The following is a 23865-nucleotide window of genomic DNA, read 5'->3' on the forward strand; positions in this document are numbered from 1 at the left end:
AAGGATGATAAACTGTCATCCCAAAGATAATGAATTTTGCCAGCAAAACAAAACAAAGCTTGAAGATCTAACAAAGTAAAATGTGAAGTATACTGGCTTTCAATCGCAGTCAGTCTTGTAGCCTGTAGGAAGATGACTGAAACTTTTAACTCACAGCCACACTGATGCATCAGATCAAAATTACAGTAGAAGAAATAGTATTCTGGCATTTCACTGTCAAGACAAATTAGCACTTGAAAACCCCGCTACAGTCACACTTCATACATTTAATGAAGATCACCATTTCACAATAGAACAGTTGCCTCTAGTTCATAACCAGCATGCTGCAAGAGAACATTTCCAATCCAAATTCTCAAGATAAATGAATAAATCTCTTCTGCTTGGTGCAGCATACAGACTGAGGGAACATGCATTTTTCTTTTTGTATGATATACAAAATAATAATTATCTGTTCTCCTGCTGAGGGATTAAGAAATTGCCCTTGTCTTCAGAAAAAGCTTTAGAACTGTGCAATTTTTCTCTTGTCTGGTTTAATTCCCCATGTCTGAACTGAGAATGACATTTAAAATTTCAACTCTAAGTGTTCTCCCCAAATCATTCATGGATAACCCATATCAGAACAACCCAAATAAAGTAGATTTTTTTGTTAGCATAATAATTTTGTTTCTGATGGCTAGAAAAATAAAAATCACTACTGTGTTTGAGAACAAGAGTAACCTGGATAGAGGTGGACTGCCTTCTGAATATTTTTCAGAGGATTGTTCTTCTCATCTTCTAACATGTGATGTCCTGCTGCCAGCTGATTAACTGCTATGTTCACCAGGACTTCCTATAAAACAGAACACAAATGTTACTTAACACTGTAAGCGATCAAATGGACTTAAATTTAGGATTGTTTATGGAATTATGAAGCCTGCATTTTAAGAAAGCCAAACCTTTGCATGGTTTACATCAAGTGCATGTGCAACATTTCCTGCCACAGCTCCCCCCTGCAAGATTAGAAAAAAATAATTGACTTGGTTATATGACTGATTGAGAGATTTTATACAAAACGTAATGCCAAGATCTTTTTATCTCTGTTAATCAGAAACACAAAGTCTGCCTAATGAGATCTCTTCCTTGTCTACAGCATGATCTCACTCCATAAAGAATTAGGGAAAGACGTTCAAGATTAGAGTTTAATCATATGTTAAGCTTATAATTTTAGCCCCATACAGATAGGGAGTTGTTTTCAGGTGCTATTTCTATTTACATAATGGACACAAATTAAGACAAAGAGTACTTATTTGGACAATAACTAATAATAAGCACAAAAGTGGCAAGGAAATACTGGCTAGCATGAGAAGTGAAATTGACTAGATTAGCCAAATTGAACACAGGTAAATCCTAATATATGTTTATATAGAAACATACATACTGCATAAAACAGAACAAAAAAAATATACACAGCAGAGCCTTTTCTTCTTGGACTATTTCTAGCTGTTCTTTTTATTTCAAGAAGAAAAAGAATCACTACCTCATGAAAGATGCAAATAACTGAGTATGTGGCTGCAGTATGCACATGCCCGTTGCTTCATATATGCTTGTGTATGAAAGCTTTAAGTTTTCATATTAACTAGTGGATGTCCATGTACTGAAGGGTGAGGTTTTTCCAGTTAAGAAATAACACAAGACTCCTCAGGAGGTGAACAACACACATGTATTACAGCAATGCACTTACTTTTGCCTTTTGTGGCACATACAGTGGAACCAGCCGGGACAGAAGAGACCAGAGGGCAGGATTATCAGGGTTACTGGGAAAAGAACAATGACATTAGACTTCACGGTTTAGCTACGAACCTGGCCTTCCATAACTCAGTATGCAGTTGCTATAATTCCCAAATGGATCTTGTTCTATTAAGAAAACAATCTGCTGTGGCTGAAAATAGACATGGATAGTAATTTAAAGCAAACACACAACACTGAAGTACGTTTCTGGTTAAAGGAATGAAATGTACAATATGCGTATCAACATTCATGGGAAGAAAAAAACTTCAGGGCTGAAGGTATTGTTTCATAGCATGAAGAGCAATGAATTTTAATTGCAGTTTGAGAAAAAATTTGCATAAAGAAGAGTTTCTGAAAACACCTGGAGAGACTGAGATGTGTCTTACTTTGAGGCACTGAATAAAGTTACCCCTTTCCAGAACGCATCTAAACACAGATATTTAGCGAACAGAATCAACAGCTTCAGAGGCTGTTTACTATTATATAAAAGCCCTTGAGACTATTCTAGGCTGAAGTTTCTGCTACATATGATAAAAAAATGCTTGCACAGAACAGTGAACTGATCTAGCTGCTGAAGGAGCCACCAATATAAAACCAGAAAACCTGTGAAAGAAAGCCATGAAACTTTTGCCATTTGATCCCATAAATCAGAAAGCAAGCTTCTGGCAGCTGATGCTGATGTTCTCACTTTCAGTGAGAACACTGTGTTTGAAAATCAATTATTTTTTTTAATTTTAATTCTTTTTTATTTTTTAGAAGAATCCTGTAATGGAACAAAGCTTTGCTTACTGTTCAATATAATCAAATCAATGTATTTACATGGGAATCCAAAGAAAGACAAAAGACATACCTGTGTATTACTTTGGAGATTTCTCTCTGGACCCCCACATTTCTGCCTTGCAATGCATAAACAGCAGATGCAATAAGGCACCTCTCATAGATCTTATCTTTTCCTTTTTCATGTTTCAGTAATTCTTTCAGGGCTGCTGTTGCAAGTGTAACATCCTCCTTTACAAGTCCTAGTGTGCATAAAGCCATCAGACTTTCCATACTAGGTTCCTTTAACAAGCTGTTGAGTTGTAGAGAGGGAAAGAGACACTATTTTGGAGCATACATTAAACTTACTGTTAACATTAGTGTACTTGTTACTTTTGGGTCCTCCTGCTGCTATGTCTGGTGTATGGTGTACAGAATTAACAGCCTGTCACCGCTGGATCATGGATCAAGCTAGATCAGTATCCTTGAGGTCTCAGGATATGGAAAACAGCAGTGGTTGCATGCCATTTCAGCACTCAAGCTTATCACATGCAACTACTTGGCAAGACCCTGACACTTTAAGTGTCCTTCAGCAGCAGCCACAAAATGAATAGTAAGAGAATCTGTGTAACACTGACAATGATTTTCTTTTCTTAAGGACATTTCTACTTCTAACTAGTATCTAACCTGCACTGTAGTGTACTTATTTACAGCTTTGAATTTCAGGAAGGGAAAAGCCAGAAAAGAGCCTGCTGCATGGAAATACTCTGAGAACAGGGATCTTCTCAGACATTATGTTTTGTTTACATCAAGATTTACTCCGACATAAGGTAGTTTGACCACACTTTTCACCATCTACTAGTTTCAGTACCCCCATGAGTTGCACTGTCTTATTCATTTCATTATGAGAGGCAATTTAACCTCATACAAGTAGTATTCCAGGCTTTACTGGAGACCTACTAGATACAGTCAATTATTTTTTTCAGATAATTTTTGTAGTATAGGTAGAGAATTCTTAAGTTAATCCCCTGATCTTCACATCTGGTGAAAACAAGCAGCTCAGCACAAACAACCAAATCAACGACCTTAACTGATGTACAAGGTGAAGGTGTTCTTACAGTAAAGGCAATACAAACTGAATGGAGGCAAATAACAAAACAGTGTGTGGCAACAGTAATATGGAGTTACTTCACTGTAATGCCCTAAACATAATCACAGACTGAAGTGCTGCTTACTTTCACTTATCCAGTGACTACAGGCTTCTAATCAAGCCTTACTGATTATTATTTCTGCCTTCAGAAGAGACAAGAATGTAAACTTGTGATTTGATACTTTGTTTTCAGTCCCTGCAAGAAAAATTTGTAAATGCTGTTAAACATAAATAGCCAGCACTGTTATCTGGTGCAAAGGTACTTACTTTGACAAGTAAGAACTGGAATTTTACCATATTAGCTATAAAGACATACTCACTGCTAAAAATTTCTGTGACAAGCTAGTCATGAAAAAGAAGACAGACAGCTTCTTGTGTGAGGTCCTAACTCAGGCCCTTTAAGTCATCTAGCTTGAATTCCAGTCAAAAAAGACATCTGTCTATTGGACAAGAATGGACCCTTTTAGTAAGATCCACTGTATATCTGTGTAGCACTGTGCATCCAATTCACATCTAGATACATTCACTGCAGTGTTATTTTCCTTAAATACTTTGTGTTTAAAGACAAAAAACCCCACAACACCAAACAAAAAAAAACCCCACACAACAAAACTCTGTCGATTTTCATGACAAAAATAGAAATCTGCACTGATTAACAGGATGTAGGAAATACCAGGTTCCTAGCTAGTAATCATCAGTTACTCAAGATTTAGAGTGTACTAGATCATGAATCTTAACTGTTTCAGGAGTCTGCTGGCAAGACTGAGACTGTACAGCTACTACCAGAGTTCTCTTCTGACAGAACTGATCCTGACTGAGAGCCTAAGATGTTAGCTCTCAATCCATAGCAACCTGAAGACTAACAATGACACATGAGCTTTTAGCCCCCATAGCTAGAGGGAAAAAAAAAAAAAAAAAAAAAAAAAAAGGACATTCATAACTTAAGTGGCACAACTGATATATGTCTGCTTCTTTTCATGGGGAAGCTACAAGCTTGTCCTTGCCTACAATGCTTGGAACACAATTGTTCTGGAGATTTCTGACTATTTAAATTGAAATTATTTTCATTTGTCATCTAAATTTCCTACAGCTAAAGAACAAAAATACTGCCTAGTGCTTAGGACAACTACATCAACTACGTATTATCTTAAAAGATAAACCTATTAAGACTACCATTCAAGGACACTAGACATCCAAACTGCCCAGCACACCAACTCTTTCACTCCATACTGCTTTAAGAATATGGGAGATAGGCCATAAAACAGATAAATCACAAGAATAAGCTTAAAAGAACATGGCATCCACACCCACTTCTACTCGGCAAAACAAAAACAAAACAAAACAAAATTCACACGAGATCTCCCCAAAAGTAAATCTGAGGATTCAGCAGTACCGTAAACATCATACATGGACTATTATTCCTTGCACTTACCATTGAAACACCAGTGTCTTTGCAGCATTCACTTCGTTCCGTTTGTAATGTATTATTGCCAAGGCAGTGAAGATATTTGCTTTATCTTCTTCAGACTCAGCAACACAAAAGGCCTTTTCATAGGCTGGTAAAAATTCAGAATTAAAGTAGGAGAAAAATTACATTTTTATAAAGCCTCTACAAAGGCATGATAATAGAACATAGGGCACTTTGGTTTCAGGTTCACTGTATTTTCACACTTCAAATAATACACAAAAGACAAAAAAAAAGGTTGACAAAGACTTTGGAAATAACTGTATGTTAGAAATGCCAGGGCTGTTAAGAGCCTGGGAATTGTTTCATATTTAGCAAGTGGAAACAAAACTGAAAAGCAGTATTAAGATATCCAGCAAAAGCCTGGAAGAACACAGTATAAGTACTCGTCTGTGACAGTTTATTTACAAAATAGTACCTCAGATGGGCACACTTCATCTAAAAAGTAAGAGATACTTAAAATACTGAGCTGGCTGTTCCTTAGTGAGTGCTTACAATTCTGTAGTGACAATTCAGTACACATTTTTGTGAAGTCTCACATCCTAGCAGTACAGAACACGACCATATGGCACTTATATTTATCACTAAAGTGCTCTGAACAACACATTAATCTCCTACCCAGAACTGATTTTTCCAGAAAACCCATTTCATTTCAGAACAAGGGAAGCTTCCCTCTGAATTAAAACACTTGAAAAAATGCATTTTGTACGTTTTAGTATTTGTAGCATCCTACTGAACAGCCTATTGATTAAAATAGTTATGAAATCTGTACTTACGCATTAGAACTGAAAGAGTGAAATAAACTGAACTACAGCTAGGTTGGTCAGACAAAATAAAAAATTTAGGTTACTCTCATGAGATTTGTCCCATAATGCTTTGAATTAGGCAGATGCTTACCTTTGATACTTTCTTGTATGAGTCCTTTCTTGAAGTAGGCTAATGCTATCCCCACAATGCCATCAAACTTTGTTAAGGGTATTGATGTATAAACCTCAATGGCCTTATCACACTCACCAAGGGCACTGTAAAAACAAAAACAGACACTGGTATGAAGGATATTGCCAACAGCTGCTGTAATTCAGAGTAGCTGTCCTTGTAGACAAGTATCTTCTTTTGTACAACAGTTGTAAGTAGACAACTTACAACTTGCTCTGGAAAGAGCAAGATTAGGACACGAATGTGCAATATTCCTCCTTCTGTTATAGCAGTTACTCTCTCCAACTCTCTTTTACATGAAGAATAACTTATACCAAAAAGTTCTCCCCATCTGCATAACAGTTGTATGTAAGGATGTCACTTAATGGTTAACACAACAGAGTGGGAGAAAATAGAAAAGGAGTAACATGAAAAAGGCTAATCAAAGTATGCATGCACAAAATAGTCAAGTGTACATACAGACAGACATACAGCATTCTTGTTCTAAGATCACTATGTATGGAAGAAATTATACAGGATTGTGTTTATCAGAACTAGTTATTAGTTACTGGAGCCTTGCTCTTGCTTAAATTGCATACAGGAATTACCACACATACAGCATGGACGTGAGACAACAAGAAACAGAAAAGTTGCTTCTAAAATCTTCCCTGAAGTTAAAGAATGAATTACCACAGCCTAGGAATTCTAGTGTCATGTACAAAAACTTCAGAATATATGAAGTTTTCCCAGACAGCTGACATCTGATTAGCTGATTGAGTTATATCAAAGAGAAGTTTGAAAATCTTCATCAGTTAAGACTTGTGTCCTGCATTCCCTCAGAACCAGAAGGGAACGGTAAATTCAGAGTGTAGAACTGAGAATTCTGAGTAGAACTGCAGAATAGAAGGTCATAAGCAGGTCACATTCATGTACACAATACCCCAACCCCATATGCTTCAGGTTGTACAAGTCAATACACATTCAAAGGGCAGGTAGAAGCAATTTTGAATAAACCCTGAAGCAGCTATTTTATTCTAACTAAACCCATTACATATCTCAACTGTGGACTCTGTAAAAAACCAATTTATTCTGGAGACCATAAACCAGCTACATTGCGCAGACTATATTAAGGCACTTCAGTAGCAAGTTACGGATAAGGGAATCACTGACGTGTTATAAACTATGAAGATACTGAGCAATTCTTTGCAATCTGATTTTTTTTTTTTTTTTTTTTGATAGACTACCCGTTTCTGGAGCACATGAAAAACTTCAGTTAAACATGTCTACAGTTAAATGATGTTTAGTAGATTATTTTTAGCAACCATTTTTTGGCCTCCCTCATGTTCTGCATGACTGTATTCACTACATCCAAAGCTGAAGTTAGAGGCTGCGAAAATAAGCCAACACTTACCACAGACACCTCCCATAGTTTTGCATTGCTATATTATATTTCTCAGTATCAGCAGAGTTCTTCATCAATGAAGCTGCCCTGAAATTAATGACAATTGATTACCATCTGACTATAACACACACTGACAACAGTTCTCACAATGGACAAATGTTTTACTCAGAAGCTTTTCTATGCTAATTAAGCACAAACAGAGCCCATTTTACTGCATCAGCAAATATATTCACCAAACACATCCCTTCATCATGTCCACCTACCATTTGAAAATAAGGGAGAAGAAAAAAAAGCAAAGCCAGAGCCCAATCACCTCCATCAATTAGAATGAGTAAAGACCAAAACTAAAACTAAGCTTACTAGCCTCCAAAATTTCACTTAAATCCCATACAGTGAATTAGCTAAATGTCCTGGTAAGACATGGAAGATCTGGAATGCCTTTACTTCTCCATTCTGCACTTCTAAATTTGATGTAAGAACATCCCCACACCTTCCCTCACAATGCACTTAGTTGAAACGTACTCTTGAATTGAGAAAGTAAGGTTTACTAAAGGAAAAGAAAAACCCTTAAGTTTTTCAGATGGTGCATGGAAAAAGAGATCAAGGATCTTGTATAAGTAAACTTTCCAAGAGTGTGTCATTTACCTCTCATAGGCATCTGTTGCCTGCCTTTTTAGATTCAGATGCTCATTCAAATAACCAAGCATTGTGAAAGAAGATGCATCGTCTGGATTTCTTTCTAGAAAATTAGAATTGACAGTAAAGAGAACATGATCAGAAAGATCATTACAAAATTATTACAAAAACATTGCTACACCGACGCTAGAATGTACACATATACAGGAAACATTCTGGCAAGTGCTTCTGTCAGTTGCTCACTGGAATCACTTTCACAGGCTGCAGGCAAACACAGAACAGATATGAAGACTCAAAACATGCCATCAGGTTAACTAAAAAATGTTTAAAATTTTAAGACACAGCATTAATGTATTCAATGGATTTTAAGTTTTAAAACGTGCAGTGTTTTGGGTTCTTTTAATGAAATAGGAAACTATTCAGCTCGCATTGACTATAGTAAAACACTAGTAGAATCTTACAATTTATTTTTAATATTGCAACTTTAAATATTTATTAGTAGCTAAGGTACATATTTTACAGCTGTTATTTCATCTCAGACTTTTAGCCTTTTCTCCCAGATTAAGAATGATCATCTAGGACCCTCCCGCAGTTCATTTAAGAACAGGGATTGGACAAAAAAAATGCATTCTCGCATTTTATAGAATCACAGAATGGTTGGGTTGGAAGGGACCTTAAACAGAGGTCAGTTCTAACTCTCTGCCACAGGCAGGGACACCTTCCACTAGACCAGGTTGCTCCAAGCGTGTCCAACCTGGCCTTGAACACTGTCAGGGATGGGGCAGCCACAGTTTCTCTGGGCACCCTGTGCCAGGGCCTCACCACCCACAGAGAAGAACTTCTTCCTGAGATCTCATCTCAGTCTCCCCTTTGTCAGGTTAAAGCCATTCCCTTTTGTCTTGTTCCTAAAGCCCCTTGTCCAAAACCCCTCTCCAGCTTTCTTGTAGCCCCCTTAGGCACTGGAAGCTGCTTTAAGGTCTGCCCACAGCCTTCTCTTCTCCAGGCTGAACAAGCCCAGCTCTCTCAGCCTGTCTCCAGAGCAGAGATGCTCCAGCCCTCACAGCATCTTCGTGGCCTCCTCTGGACTCGCTCCAACAGCTCCACATCCCTCTTGTGTTGTGCGAAGTAGAGCGAAGTGTGTGTGTTGAGCGAAGTAGAGGAACAGGATCCCCTCCCTTGACCTGCTGCTCACGCTCTGGGAATGCAGCCCAGCACACAGACGGGCGGTTCTGGGCTGCATATGCAGACTGCCAGGTCATTGTGAAGTTCTTGTCAAAGAAGCAATTTCATTAAGGAAGTTATCTCATTATCACGTTTTAAATGCTTGCACCTTATTTTGTAGCTCTCAAAAATGAGCAACAAATTATTCATCAAAGGATTTATGTGCAGTAATGGATGAAGATTTAAGAAAACCCACATTTGCTCTATCTACCTTCCAAGCTAGATATATACAATCTGACCCAATCAGTGAGGCCACACTGGCTTGGAACCATGCGCAAAAATACAGTTCATCTCCTACTGAAGGTTAACAGAATCATATGCTTGAGGTTATGGAGTTATAGAGCTTCTGGGAGCAGGCTTCTGTCAAACATCATGGCATGGGGTAGAGGAGGTAGCATGCATATAGAGACAACTGAAGGAAGTCTGACAGCAAACACTTGATGACAAGCATGATAAGGCTCTGGTTCTTATTTTGGCTGGTCTTTGAAACAAAATCTGCTGGAATGAGCCAGCAAACAGAACACATACCTACTTCAATTTTTTGTGGTAATAAAAATCAGTGGCCCATTTACCCTGTTTTGGTTCCTTTACAGCTCAAAAGCCTCTCCCTAACACAGCAAGATCACTCTTTGCCAAAACTAGTACAGGTGCATCTGTTCATTCTGAATGTATCTGTTAGTCTTCACAGGTTAGTAAGGTATTTAAATTACCTACCTGTATATTTGCTCAAGACCACCTGGGCTGCTGGAATAGCATTCATCTGAACAATGTTGTACAGATATAGTTCAGTGTTTCTGTTGCTTTTATCCTGCAGCGTTGAACATACCCAGTGGGCATAGCCTTTTGCTCCCTCAGTCTCAAGAAACAAAAAAAACAAGCGGGATTCATTAAACCTGCTCAAGCAACAGCAAAATAATTAAAGATTATAGTAATAATTCTGTGTTTCAAGACACAGTCTTGCCTAAAAATCTGCATCAGTGTTAAGCAGGAGAAGAAAACAAAAGTGTTAACTTGTCCTTTGGGCAAAGAGAATTCTTCAATTAACATGTCACTTGCTGCATGCATCACTGGAGGGATGACAGACAAAAAGCTACAAAGAGAATGTGAAGTCCTTCACTTTCTTACAACTAAGGGCACTGGCAATATCCTTGCTTTCTCCTGGAACAGTTATAATTTATGCCTTTGACCTCTGTCCAATTCTGTGGGATGACAAGAATGTTTTTTTCATGACTCATGAAACTGATTTCTCAAGGCCATTTGGAATAAAGCATTTAATAAAGTAAATGCCTGCTAGTCAGTGGCAGCACAAGCCAGGAACAACAACATGGAAGTCAGACTCTCTCACGTGGTACACCATAACTGTTTCACCATTTGAGACATGCCTATTTTTTAAAAATTACATCACCACAGTAGAGATATTACATATACAGAAACTTCAGTACAATACAACTGTTATACTTACATGCATACTGAGTTCAGTTGTGTGCCTGAAAAGATCCATAGTATCATAGCTGTCTACTGTCTCTGCAATAAGAGCCTACAGAGAAGCAAGAGTTGCTGTAGTCAGGTACTTCAAAATTTATGACATTGACAAAAATCTCAGCACACATTACATCATGCATATCTGAAGCATTTAACATGAAGACACTTTCTTTCCCTTACACTCTCCAAGAAACACTGGTTTTATGAATAAACCAAATACAATTAAACTGCACAAGCAGTTTCCAATGTATCAGCACTTGAAACTCAAGTCTTCTGCTGCTACTTCATTCTTCAGGACACAGACTTTGTGTTTCTTAGCACAACTTATAACATTGGACAGGAGCTGAATTTTGACATGTGATGGTGCTAGGTTCTCCCCCAGAATCCAGTTTCAATTAGATATCATTAGCAGGTCAGCAGCATGGGATTACAAAGCACACCTACAGTGATTATAAAAATATGAGTCACAAGTACTTCTTCTAACTAGTCATGGATGGCCAGGAGCATACCCAACCCTCACTGGTAAGGAGAAGGTAACTCCCCATGAAACACGAACTGCTTTTGTCCCAGGTACGTTACAGACTTACTCTTTCTAACAGTGGTGTTAGAAAGCAGGGCTGACAAGAGCAATAATGGGTGCCAGATAATGAGCTAGTGGTACAGCTGAAGCTGAAATAACTAGCACGTTATGAAGATTGTGCTTTGGTGGCAATGCTCAATAAAAAGGCTCAGAGCACAAACAGCAAACAGTGATTGTCTTTTTAATAGCTAGTTTCTCACTGAACTCACACCACCAGCCAGAAAAACCTTATATAAAGTACCTGATGAATGTAGCTCCCATTGTATTACCACTATGGAAACAAAGGGTCCTATCCACCCTCAGAGGAGGCAGAGGCTCCCTTAATGTAAACATTTAAACACATTCACTTAAAAATGTGTTATTTTCAAGAACACAATTAAGTGCCAATTATTAGGATGGAGTCAAAGTCTTCTCCTTGACCAAAAAAAGGCTTGGTGCACAGTTTTATGAGTATTTATCACCTTACCTGCCCAACCCAACACAGTAGGTAAGAAGGCTCCAGAGACTGTGCTATCTTGAAGGCTTCATGAGCTTGCTGCAGAACCAAAGACAAGAGAGCTATTGACCTATCTGTCACGGTAACGCAGCACTTCTGAATATACAGAGGTATTGACATACAGTAATATAGGAAAAGATTTCATGCACACAATTAGGTCACTATTAAAAACTTATATTGTGCTTTACAGAGCAAAACATTACGCAGAGAAACCACTTTAGCCTCACTTAAAAAAAAAAAAAAAAAAAATCTCTACAAGATTAAAATTTCCCCTCCCTTTCAAATATTCTTCCTTCTGATAACAGAAAAATAGTTCAGCAGCTACAAGTAACCCTTGGATCAATTAATATTTTAAAATCTGACTCCTGGAAGATCCAGTTTTGGAAATTTACTTTTCCTTCATGCAAAGACTTAAAAAACCGTATTTTCAAAATGGTAGAACTGGTTACCACTTACAAGTTATCTTTGCTCTACGGACTGCATATACTCAGAGTTCCTTCCTCAATGTGGCACAAGCATTAGTAGTCTTAGCAGTAAGTACCTTGTAGTATCAAGTTATTTTTATTAAAAGGAATTCTGACCTTCACATTTTCAATTACATAAAACTTGGGTAATTCTGACCAGCAAATAGGTTAGGATATAGTTTTAGCTGCATGACAAATCTGAACTTCACTTAAGATGTTCTATAATTTTTCTCCAAAGAAACTCTGAAGGCTACACAGAATTACAATAAATCATAAATCTGCCAATGAGCATGAAGTAAATACCTGTGGGAAACTCAAAAAATTAAAGTGACTTACAGCTAAAAGTTCTTGGTCAAACCTGGCATGCACTGCTTTGACTAACCACTTCTCAGTTCTTCCAAACACTTTTCATTCCATCCAGTTGCTTGAAAAGCAACGTTATCAATTCAGCAGAAGTTTCCTTCCAGAGCAAACATCTAATTTATTTGCATGCCTCAAGTGAGGTACAGGTGCCAATTTCTTTCAAAGAAAGTCCATTTTTTGCATCTGAGACAGACATTCTTCACTGTTTGCCCACACTCCCACCTCCATAAATCTCCATTAAATGTTAGTGAAAAAAAAAAAAAGGGAAAGGGAAACTATATATGAGGATAGGGAAGAGAGTTACCTCAATATTTCCAGTTGTCAGATACAAAACCCCCAAGTTGGTCCAGGCAACAACATTCTAGACAGAACAAATGAAGTTAAAACCAGTGTATTATTACTATATTCAAACATAACACTGCATCAGAGGAAAAGTTTTAAATGCCCACTTGAAACAGATGGGATCTGCCTACAACACTTACGATTTTCTCAGCTTGAACAGATTTGATGAACGAATGTTGAGCAAGAGCATAATTCCCAATAGCTGGGGAGGTAAAAAAAAAAGAAAAAAGTAGAGCTAGGTCTAGCTGATTTCATAAACACCGTAAGTCAAGTTGCCTTCTAATTTAGGATATTATGGAGCTAGGGGTTTCACTGAACACTTACCGCTACAGGAAGCAACCACACCAAGTGCATTCCAATAAAGATGATTGTTGCTGTCAAGCCTCACAGCTTTTTTGAGACACTGGAAGAAAATCAAATGTGGATTATCATCACTAGAAAAGCAAAAATTAAGACTTTATGCACTTTCTTATTAAGAGATGTAAGTTTTATTGAGGATAGAAAGATTATGCAGACAAGCACCAACACCAATTTAAATTTTAAAGAATGTAATGGGAAAAATAGGCAATACCTGTAAAGACTTCTCTAGCAGTTCACTGATCTCATTCATGTCAGATCCCACCGCTGTGAGGTGCTCTGCTTGTCGATAATAATTTATTCCAAGATCACACCATATGCTAGGCAAAGGCATCAGTTTTAAAGCTCTGCCATAACACCTACAGAAATATGAATCACAGAAGCATTATTCCAAGCCTTTTTGCATGAAGAGTAGAAAGCTGAGAAAACATTCAAAGAAGTGCTTAAAAACCTAAACCAACAACCATGCATAAATACAAACAAAACCAGGTAAGAAGGGAAAGCAACAACCAACTAACCCATTTTCTGTCAGCCAGATATCTTCAGAGAATCTTTTCTGGTCTAAAGGCAGTCTGCAGTGCCCACCACTTATGAAGCCACATACGTGCACTAAATGAAAACTATGTCAGTTGCAGTATGTATGCTTTTACTTAAAACAAGCACTAGTCATTTTTACAGTTAATCAGACTTCCCCTAGGAAGCATCTGACTTCATGTATCATGGCTGAGATTTACAAAGCAGCTGCATTTACAAAGCAGCTGCATTTCCTGCCTTACACATCCAATCTGCACAAAGCTCAGAGGGTGAGTCACAGAAGAGGCTACAGAAAATATGTTCTACCATCCTGAGCCAGAAACAAGGAATTCCCGCTTCCAATGTATTCTAGACCCCATAGGTAGGGAAGAAAAATCAAAGACACTTTTAGAAGAAAGAAATACAGACAGAAAGCTTAAAGTATTATCTTGGACTTTAGTAGTCCTGGGAGAACTAGTTAGCAACTACCGCAACCAATCGATTTGAAGAGGTGTAATTTACTGAATGAGAGGCAGCATGTAGCCATGCTCTGGAGACAGAAACAAGGAGAATAGCAGATGCTAGATGAATTGTTGAGAGTCACTGTGGCAATCATGGAAATATACCCTGAAATGAGTAAGGTAATTTGGAAGAAGCATGAGACTCTATTTACCACTTCATTAATCTTTGCTCAATGCAGGTGTTGACAGATCAGCATGTCTTTCATTTTCTAGAAATGGTCTAGAACACTTGAGACTCTATAGAATCTCAAGATGCACAGAAGCCTGATATAATTTAAAAATATTACCTTCCTCCTAGTACAAGCAGCTCACTTTTCTTCAGCCTCTGTGTGGCTGTGTTTTTACCCAGAAGGGATCCTAGAACTTGAACATTTACTTTAGCTGGTGAAACAACATGCACGCTAGTACAGGTATCTCCAAGCAGTTTCCAGAGGCAAGATACATCAGGACGTTGCTTTGTTGCCCTGTAATTAATGATAGAGAAAACCCCCACAACACACCTCAATATACAATTCAAACACCTCAATATACTTTGCGGAAAGAAAGTTTACCACTTCAGCACAAACTCTAATGTTTGTCTAATCAACGAGCTGTTTGTTTTTTTTGTTTGTTTTTTTTTTTTTTTTTTTTTTTTAATTATTGATTTCTCCCTATTCAACTTATGGGTCTAAAAGCTCACAAATAACCAAATAAGCCCCTACAAAATGCCAATAGATCCCAAGTTTGTTGGGACTAAGTGTCAGTTCTGCAAATTATCCGTTATCTGTCAACATGTAAGCTGACTATACCCACTTTAGTATTTCATAGCACTGCCATACTATGTCACAAGGCATGACTCATCTGCAGAAACCTGACGGACCTTGTCCTACAACAGCAGCTATCCCAAACTTTAATTTAAGGACACTAAAGCATTTTGTATGAAACACAAAACAAAAAATTGAGGGAGGGTAGGAACAATTTCCTCTTATCCATCATTTTTGGTAGACATTCCCTCTTCCCAGCATCATGTATAGAAGAGGACTGCTGGAGAGAACCGTGTGTCATTTCACACTTGTTATAATCAAATTGCTAAGTATTTTTAATCAGAAAAAAAAACAAACCCAACTCTATAATTACTATTCATTAAAGCAGTCTAAGTCCAGAATGTATTATTCAAACCATTTCCAATAACCACATTCGTGCTTTTAGATTAGAAGCCTGGTCTATTTGTTTTAGTTTATTGAAAATCCTAAGATATATAACTCTTATTCTTCTGCCTGTCAACCCATTATCCCAGTGGACATTAAATGACTTAGTATTTAGTACTAACCTTGTAAAAAATTCAAGAGCCTGCTCTATGCAATCCATAGCCTTTCTATCAAAAAAGTTATCAAGGGCTGATCTTGCCAAGCTCAGATAGCATTCACCAAGTCCTGAAAATAAAAGAAAATATCCTCTATGAAAAGTGATGCTTTTATGATCTGCTTTGATAAAGGAGATGGGGCGGGAGCGTGGAAGCCTGGTCAGTGTTCTGGCTTGGTATAAAGATTTATGGCCTGAATAGGTCATGCCAAATTCAAAAGACCCAAAGCGCCCACAAAACAGACCTTGCTTTTAATCTATCCTGCCAAGTGTGAACTGCAGAATAACGTGGATATCAAAATAAATCAAATAAAGTATTTGGTTTATTAAACTGTTATTATAAAAAATACTATTATATAAAAATATATTAAAATTATTATTATAAAATAAACCAAATAAGGCATAAACCCCACAGCATTTAAACTTCAGGTTTGTCCTCAAACATTAAGAAAACCCCTCCTGAGAAATCTGCTCTGCACTGAGAAGTCTTGGACAAATACACCAGCTTTCATTTGACATGAGTCAAATAACATTTCCAAAACACAAACAGAAGAAACAATGTTACAGTAGGCTAAAGGGAAAGTCTTCTTAGAAGAAGACTGGAAACCAACATTATTTAATCCTATTTATGTAAGAATTTACTTCATATGGTGTATGGAGTCTAGCTGGGATGTAATTAATTTTCCTCACAGCAGCCCTCATAGTGCTGTGCGAGTACTGATAGCTAGCAAGGTGCTGGTAACACACCAGTGCTGTTTGCTGCTTGCTGAGCAGTGCTGCACAGCACCAAGGCTGTCTCTCCAACATCCCACCCCCCACCCCCCTCCCCAGTAGGGGTGGGCAAGATCTTGCAAGGGGACACAGCCAGGACAACTGACCCCAACTGCCCAAAGGGATATTTCCAGGCCATATGATGTCTGCTCAGCAAAAAAAGCTAAGGGGAAAGGACGGGAGTGGCGGGGGGGACGACACACTCATTATTACAGTATTTGTCTTAGGTAGAAACCACTATGTGCACTGAAGCTCTGCTTCCCTGGAAGTGGACATCACTTACTGATGAGTAGAATAAACCTTTCATTTCCCTTTGTTTCTGCGTGCGGCCTTTGCTTTTGCTTTATGAAACAGCCTTTATCTTGACCCATTAGTTTTTTCCATCTTACTTTCTCCCCTGCCCTGTCCTGCTGGGGAAGAAAGAGTAGCTTGGCAGGCACTCAGTGTCCAGCAAGGCCATCAGGTATGCAAATAAAGACTATTGTTAAAAAGGAACTTCATTTAATGACACTATTTCTAGCATTTTGGAACCGACAAGGTAACTAGTTAACTGCTTGATTTATACTGTTGCTGGCACAGCAGTGATTCTCTCTGGCAGTAAGTCACGGTACAACTACCATTCATTCTCAGTATTATCTTCACAGTTCTGAAGCTACCTACCTCATGCCACCATACCCTCTACCTAAACCCAAGCTATTCATCATGCAGTCATGTTTTGCAAGATCTTATCTTCCCCCCCCACAAGGTATTTGTTTTGACCACACAAAACACCCCAAGATCATGAGCTTCTGAGATGTCAAGAAGCAATGTATTCTAAAACCCAAATTGATCTCATTCCCCGGAGTTATACACTAAAAGACATGCTGGAGAACAGGCAGAATAAACATACCATTTAGTAACACAAAAATAAAATACATCAAGAAGACGTATTCAAGTAACATCAGTATAGTTATTTTTTCACCTTCTAAACTGCTTTCAACAACTCTATTCCAAAACTACATCCATCTAAATGGATCAGAAAAGAAACAAAAGAACACTGATGTATGTTTCAGAGAATTTTGAGAAGGCGCACATAAGATAGCACACCCGACTAAACATTAAACAGCCCTAAGAAGGCAAAGACTGAAGGCTCACAGGAGGATCTGGAGCTAGTAAATCAGAGATTAGGATGAGAGGGATTATGACAGAAAACTTAGAAGATCTAAGAAAACAAGGTAAGTATAGAGGCAAATATAGGGGGGAAACATTGATATCATGTGCTTACATCCCGTCTAAGCATTTTCTGCAAATTGCTGCTGCATCCTTCTTACCGAACAACTAGACAAACTCTCTATCCACAATACTCTTGAACTCCAACATGGAGCTTTTGCCATGTCACTTTAGTCTGGCAAACTCCAAGTGACAAATTTATACAGGAAGGATACACCTTGTACCCTTTTGCAGTAACATGCTTACTGCTGGAATAGTAACCCAACAATTCTGACTTAGTCTTACAAGAACCAGCCTACATTCACCCCAAAATCAAAAGGCCTTATGCACAAGGAAAGAATACTCTCTACCATAAAAATTCATACTGGTACCAAGCAACAGCATCTATTTCAGACAGATGTATGGAGTGAGAATGACTGAATAGTAGGGGCAGGGAGAATGTGAACCAAACAGTTATTCAGAGGCTACCAAAACATTATACATTCCCAGTATCATCTATCTTAAGAATCACAGTTCTAACACCAGAATGGAGTTACAGTTCCCCTATTTTTCTCTGCTCCCAGCTATATACCAAAGACCTCTATCTAATGCCACCTCTAATACTTGACAGACCTCTCGGTATATTTTACTGATATTGTTCCATCACTTGAAGAAGCTGAGAGGTATCTGAATCACCAGGCCTAACAAAAAAAGTGAGGAACACATGGTCAGGAGCAGCAGAAAATTAGTACAAACACACCTCTTTGAAACAGCAGCCTGATTCCGTGGCCTGTTGAGCCAGCATCTGACTGCTTAGGTACAACTACAGCACCATTAGCTGGCTTCATCTATCTATCTTCAATTCTTCTACCCATCTGGCCTGGTATCTACACAGGAATAATAACTTTTCATACCTGCTTAAAAAAAAAGTAAAAAATAAAAATCACACTCATCCATCATGATTTGAGAGCTCTCCAGACACTTGCAGGCTACTACACACTAGCTTTCATGTGGGGGATCACAATGCTCTACCTACCCAAAATCCCAACTCTAAACCTTCCATGCAGGAAAACCTCAATACACCAAGAACCTCTCCACAAGACAAAGCACTACAGTGTGCAGACAGAGAAAAAGTTAACACTTTCAAATTCAGACATCTTACCTTTCAGTGCAGGCACATAATCTTCTGTATCCTTTAAAATTCGCTGATAGGTCGCTATAGCATTTTCATATTTGCCTAGAATCTGCTCAACTGCTGCAGCTTTGTAAACGCTGTACACGAGCCCTGGGTTCAGCTCACTTGCTTTCCTGAAGGATTTTAGAGCTGTTGAGTAGCTACCTCTGTTCAAATAAGCCTCCCCTAGAGACTCCCAGCAGTTGGAATCCTTCGGATCAGCCCTGACAGCTGCCTGCAAACTGAAGATAACAAGATATTAATTTGCTTAAATAAAAGGTAATACAAGTTAATATAAACAAATAATTTCCTTGCATTATATACTCTCAGGACACAAACACACAATTATATAACACTTTTAAACACAGCACAGTAGTGTTTTCATCTTTGGAGCACATTATATGAACTTAAACACTGTACTTATTCTTGGCTCATTATTCAGTGCTACACCATGCTTGTCTATGCCTGTCACCAGGCTTGTTAGTACAGAACATTGACATGGTGAAAACACTACACTGTGCCAATTCTGAAACTGAAGATAGACACAGCGTGCTCAGACCCATTTCCCATTGTTTAGTACAATCCAACCTATAGCCAGCTAACTTAACTTTCAACTTTGCTAGATCAAAGCCTGTTTTATTGGGGTTTATAGAAAATTACTTAAATCAACCAACCACAAGTTCTCTTACTCAGCCACTGCTTGTGACAGCTGATCAGTTCTCAGGTAGTAAAGTCCACGATGAAGCCAAGCCCATTTTGCTGTACCAGGACTTGCTCTTTCAGTTACCTCATTCAGGATTGACAGAGCAGTGTCCTAACAAAGCACCAAAATATGCCAGTAAACATATGTAGCAGTAAAGAACAAAGTTCTTCTTAGAATCATAGAATCATAGAATAGTTAGGGTTGGAAAGGACCTTATGATCATCTAGTTCCAACACCCCTGTCGTGGGCAGGGATATCTGACACTAAACTATGCCTCCTAAGGCCTCATCCAACCTGGCTTTGAACACCGTCAAGGATGGAGCATTCACAACCTCCCTGGGCAACCCATTCTTCTTAAACAAGAATACTCTTAATCCAGCAAACCATTAAGCTGTCCAACCTGTTGATTACTGCAATGAAGAACTGTTACAGAAGCTTCTTAAAGGCCGAATGGCAGATTACAGGAGAATATTATCATATCTAAAGATGTGATTATTTCTTACATACTTGTCTTTGCAAATAGACGGAAGCTTCCTGCAGTTTGGCAGAAACTATTATTTTAATTTATTTTTAAACTAGAGAAGGATACAAGTATTTGCAGCAAGTCAGATGCTTAGATACCTTCCAGATGTTCAAACGTCATCCACAAAACATATGGGTTGTTTTCTTCCTCTACATCACAGGCTAAGAATTTTTTACATAATGCTACATAAAAAAGCATTTTTCAATTGTTCTGATGTCTTTATACGCTTTTCCTGAAAGCAGCAAGGTGGAAGATGGAGAGAAGAAGTGGTGCAAGTTGAATATGAAAAGAAAACTTAAGTCCTCATGCTCCCTGCTGAAAAAATCCTTCATCTGAATCACATAAGTGATGACTACCATGTTATGCTTGGCTCCCCTACCCCTACCCCCAGATAGATTTAATTTGGAATTGAAGCATAAAAATTAAGCAGGTCCAACTATGACAGCTGCTAAGCAATTACAGAACATCTGTTTTCAGAACTTATTCTCAAATACGAGTGAAACATGAAGTAATTTCTCACAGAGCAGAATTAACAGAAAAATGAAACAGCAGTAATCCAGGGCCCTGAATGTACAATACCATGTCTCCAAGTTCCACACTTAAGTCTACAGCTCCTGTTCCAGATTCCTCATCGGTTCCATCCAGTTCAAAAGCCTTTTTATAGCAACCACGAGCTCTACTTTTGTCTCCAGCAATGTCTCTGTAGTAGTTACCTAAATAACGAAAGACAATTCCCAAGTAGCTGTCCAGTTTTGCAGCCTGTAAGGAAATATGAACACAGTGTACAGTTCATAAACTATGTTCTGCAGAATTACTTCTGTGGATAGACATTGGAACTCTAACACCATTCTCATAATTTTTCCTGCCTTATTTTTTTTCCAATCTGAATTTTGCCCTTCCCATTTCAAATATCTTCAAGGATCTACACTGGTTCTCTAGAGGCCTCCATTTCCCTCAAGAAAAGAAGACTCAGAGAATCACCACTACTTCTGGTTAAATCAAAGACCTCAAGAAACAGGCAAATAGAGGAAAACAAAAGCAGGGCAATTCCAGGGAATTGCACAGCTTCCTCAAATGCCTTTTGGCACACATGAACTTGGTTTACAGGCTCTGGAGGCTTGTAAATTGTAACAAGCAGAATCATAGAATCACTAAAAGGTTTGGGTTGGAAGGGACCTTAAAGATCAAGTTCCAAACTCCCTGCTGTGAGCAGGGACAAAAATATTCAAGTCTGTCAATCTAATCAGTGTATTTTCCATATTTGATTTCTCATACAGGAAAACACTAATCCTATATGAATAGTTAAAGTAGCCTTTACCTTCAAGAACTGAGTGAGTGCTTTTCCTTTGTCTTTTCTTGTGTCATCACTCATGAACCAGTACGTGAGCCCCAGGTACTGATGATACTCTGCAGTTTCAGCCTTTCTTTCAATAGCATTTAGAAAACTAAACAAAAGGAGCAGAAGACAGATCAGACAAGTTCTCGAAAGTGCACAACAGTATTTTCTGTCCTCCTCTGACATTTCCCTACTAGAAGAAAGAAAAAAAATCTACCTTCTTTCTGCTTGTTCATAGTTCTTTTGGGAATAATGGATGAAACCCTCTAGAGCATGTGACTCAGCCAGGTCAGGGTGGGACAACAGAAGCTCTTGAGAAATCTGCAAAAGAATGTCATTCTTCCCTAGTTATTTCCTCTATGAAAACAAGAATTCCACTTAGCTTATAGGAATGACAACACAGCACTAACCTTTGAAGCTTGATTCATTAAACCTTTCTTCAGGTAAGCCTGACCACTGATAGCTAAAACCACTGGATCACTGTTTGCATCCACAATCTAGAAAAACAAGTAGTAGACACAAACAAATTATTCTCTCCACAGATTAAGAAATCAAACGTGTCAAACGCAGCCAGACTGCATGAAGATAAATACACAAAAAAAAAAAAAAAAAATTCAGACAGAATACCCTTGAGAAGCCTTTCAATAATTTTTATGAAGAACAGAGAGAAGACTGTAGAGAGCAAGGACAAAGGTACCCAAGCCTAAACAGCAAATAATGAAACTGTGATACAAAAAGGAGGGGAAGCAAAGTCTGCTTAAAGCTTAGCCATTTGATCTTAAACTAATATGCTCTTGTTCATGACTAAGGACAAGTGAATGAAGGATGTAGGGAGCAGGATTATAAAAATAATTCAGATTACAGTGAGCAACAGCCATACAACTAGCAAGAACCCAGCAGCACTGAGCAAGACCAGACAAGGTCAAAAATGACAGCTTCTAGAATTAGAATTGTGAGCAAAAAGGAGATGTAGAGAAGACTAAAACAACAGAGAAGGAAGGAGTGTTTGGATTACACCATAATTGCTAGGAGCTGTCTAAACCACACAGAATGTAAAAAGGAGGCAACAGGAGAAATACACAGCCTGAGTTTTTAGCACAGAAAGATGAGATCACTTTTAAAAAAAAATGTATATACATTTTAATAAACGAAAATACCTGCTCAATTGCTTTAATGGCTTCTTCTGCAGCACTGGCATCAGCTATTTTAATCAAAGCCTCTGCTTTCAACTGGAGTACAAGGTTCTTCCACCAAAGATTATGGCCTTCAGAAGTTCCAAGAGCCTTGAGAGCTGTATCAAGAGAAAAGTTTCACCAAGTAAAAACAGAAAAAGAAACTATGAAGAGTACCACTGTTCCCAGTTTCTTTTAAATCTTGTTAATTGCGGTATTTCACTCAAATAGACCACCACCAAATGGAAGCAATTTTTGACTGCTCTCCCCCATGATGAAGAAATCATTCTGCAAAATTTCTATCCATTTAAGTTTAAAAGTTAAATCAATTTTAGAAAGGTCCTTTCAGAAACTTGGGGAGACTGCTTTCTAGCTGCTGGCCATATAAGTGGAATGCTACTCTTTTCTGATCTATGTTCTGAAGAAACAATCACCTTTCGATAAACAAGTTGGTTTTCACTTCAGTGTCTGAAGAAAAATCATTACTGAAACAAGGGATTTAACCTTTGTGCAAAGGGAATTTTGTACCTTTCTACACAGTACTGACTACTTCCCAAACTCACAAAATGATCTCATGTCAGAGAACCAGGGCATCTGTGTTGTGCTTTGGCATAGTCCAGAGGCACCAACATTCTAACTATATCTAACTGTATTTATTTTCACATACGATGAATTTTTGTCTGACTTGATACAGCCAGTAAGAAAGGCCAAACATAAACCAATGCCTCCCCAGAATTCTCTCAGACTTTCCACACATTCTTTGGACTCAAGGAAACTATCTGCATCAACAGCATCTTTTAGTAAGGTGCAACAGATAAACTTACACCTTGCACTGAGAAACAATATTGTTTGTTCTTTTTATTTGTTGGCTTGTTGTGCCAACTGTATGTTAGGCTGCATCCCCAGCAGTGTGAGCATTCTCCACGCTGTCCTGCGCCCAGCTCTCAGGCAACAACACAAGAGGGACGTGGAGCTGTCGGAGCGAGTCCATAGGATGACACAGAAATGTTGCGAGGGCTGGAGCAGTTCTGCTCTGGAGATAGGCTGAGAGATCTGGGCTTGTTCAGTCTGGAGAACAGAAGGCTCTGGACAGATCTTACAGCAGCTTCCGGTGCCTAAAGGGGCTACATGAAACCTGGAGAGGGATTTTGGACAACAGCCTTTAGGGACAGGACAAGGGGGAATGGCTTTAGCCTGACAGAGCGGAGATTAAGAGGAGATCTTAGG

At 38.4% G+C, this 23865-nt stretch overlaps 1 protein-coding gene across 1 annotated transcript in view; it reads right to left on the reverse strand.

Annotated features, from left to right (window-relative positions):
* Nucleotides 1-23865, reverse strand: part of SKIC3 (SKI3 subunit of superkiller complex) — a 51210-nt gene that overhangs the window by 13143 nt on the left and 14202 nt on the right. Inside the window, 24 exon segments of the mRNA XM_080638558.1 lie at nt 718-829; nt 936-989; nt 1721-1793; nt 2618-2836; nt 5106-5229; nt 6036-6160; nt 7465-7542; nt 8101-8194; nt 10027-10168; nt 10775-10849; nt 11841-11909; nt 13002-13058; nt 13180-13241; nt 13364-13442; nt 13611-13755; nt 14718-14894; nt 15740-15842; nt 18893-19146; nt 19594-19718; nt 20710-20889; nt 21449-21575; nt 21684-21787; nt 21877-21963; nt 22624-22757. Of these exon segments, the coding sequence (XP_080494684.1) occupies nt 718-829; nt 936-989; nt 1721-1793; nt 2618-2836; nt 5106-5229; nt 6036-6160; nt 7465-7542; nt 8101-8194; nt 10027-10168; nt 10775-10849; nt 11841-11909; nt 13002-13058; nt 13180-13241; nt 13364-13442; nt 13611-13755; nt 14718-14894; nt 15740-15842; nt 18893-19146; nt 19594-19718; nt 20710-20889; nt 21449-21575; nt 21684-21787; nt 21877-21963; nt 22624-22757 (2799 nt within the window).

Source organism: Psittacula echo (genome assembly GCF_963264785.1).
Source record: "Psittacula echo genome assembly, chromosome: Z".
NCBI classification, from domain to species: Eukaryota; Metazoa; Chordata; class Aves; order Psittaciformes; family Psittacidae; genus Psittacula; species Psittacula echo.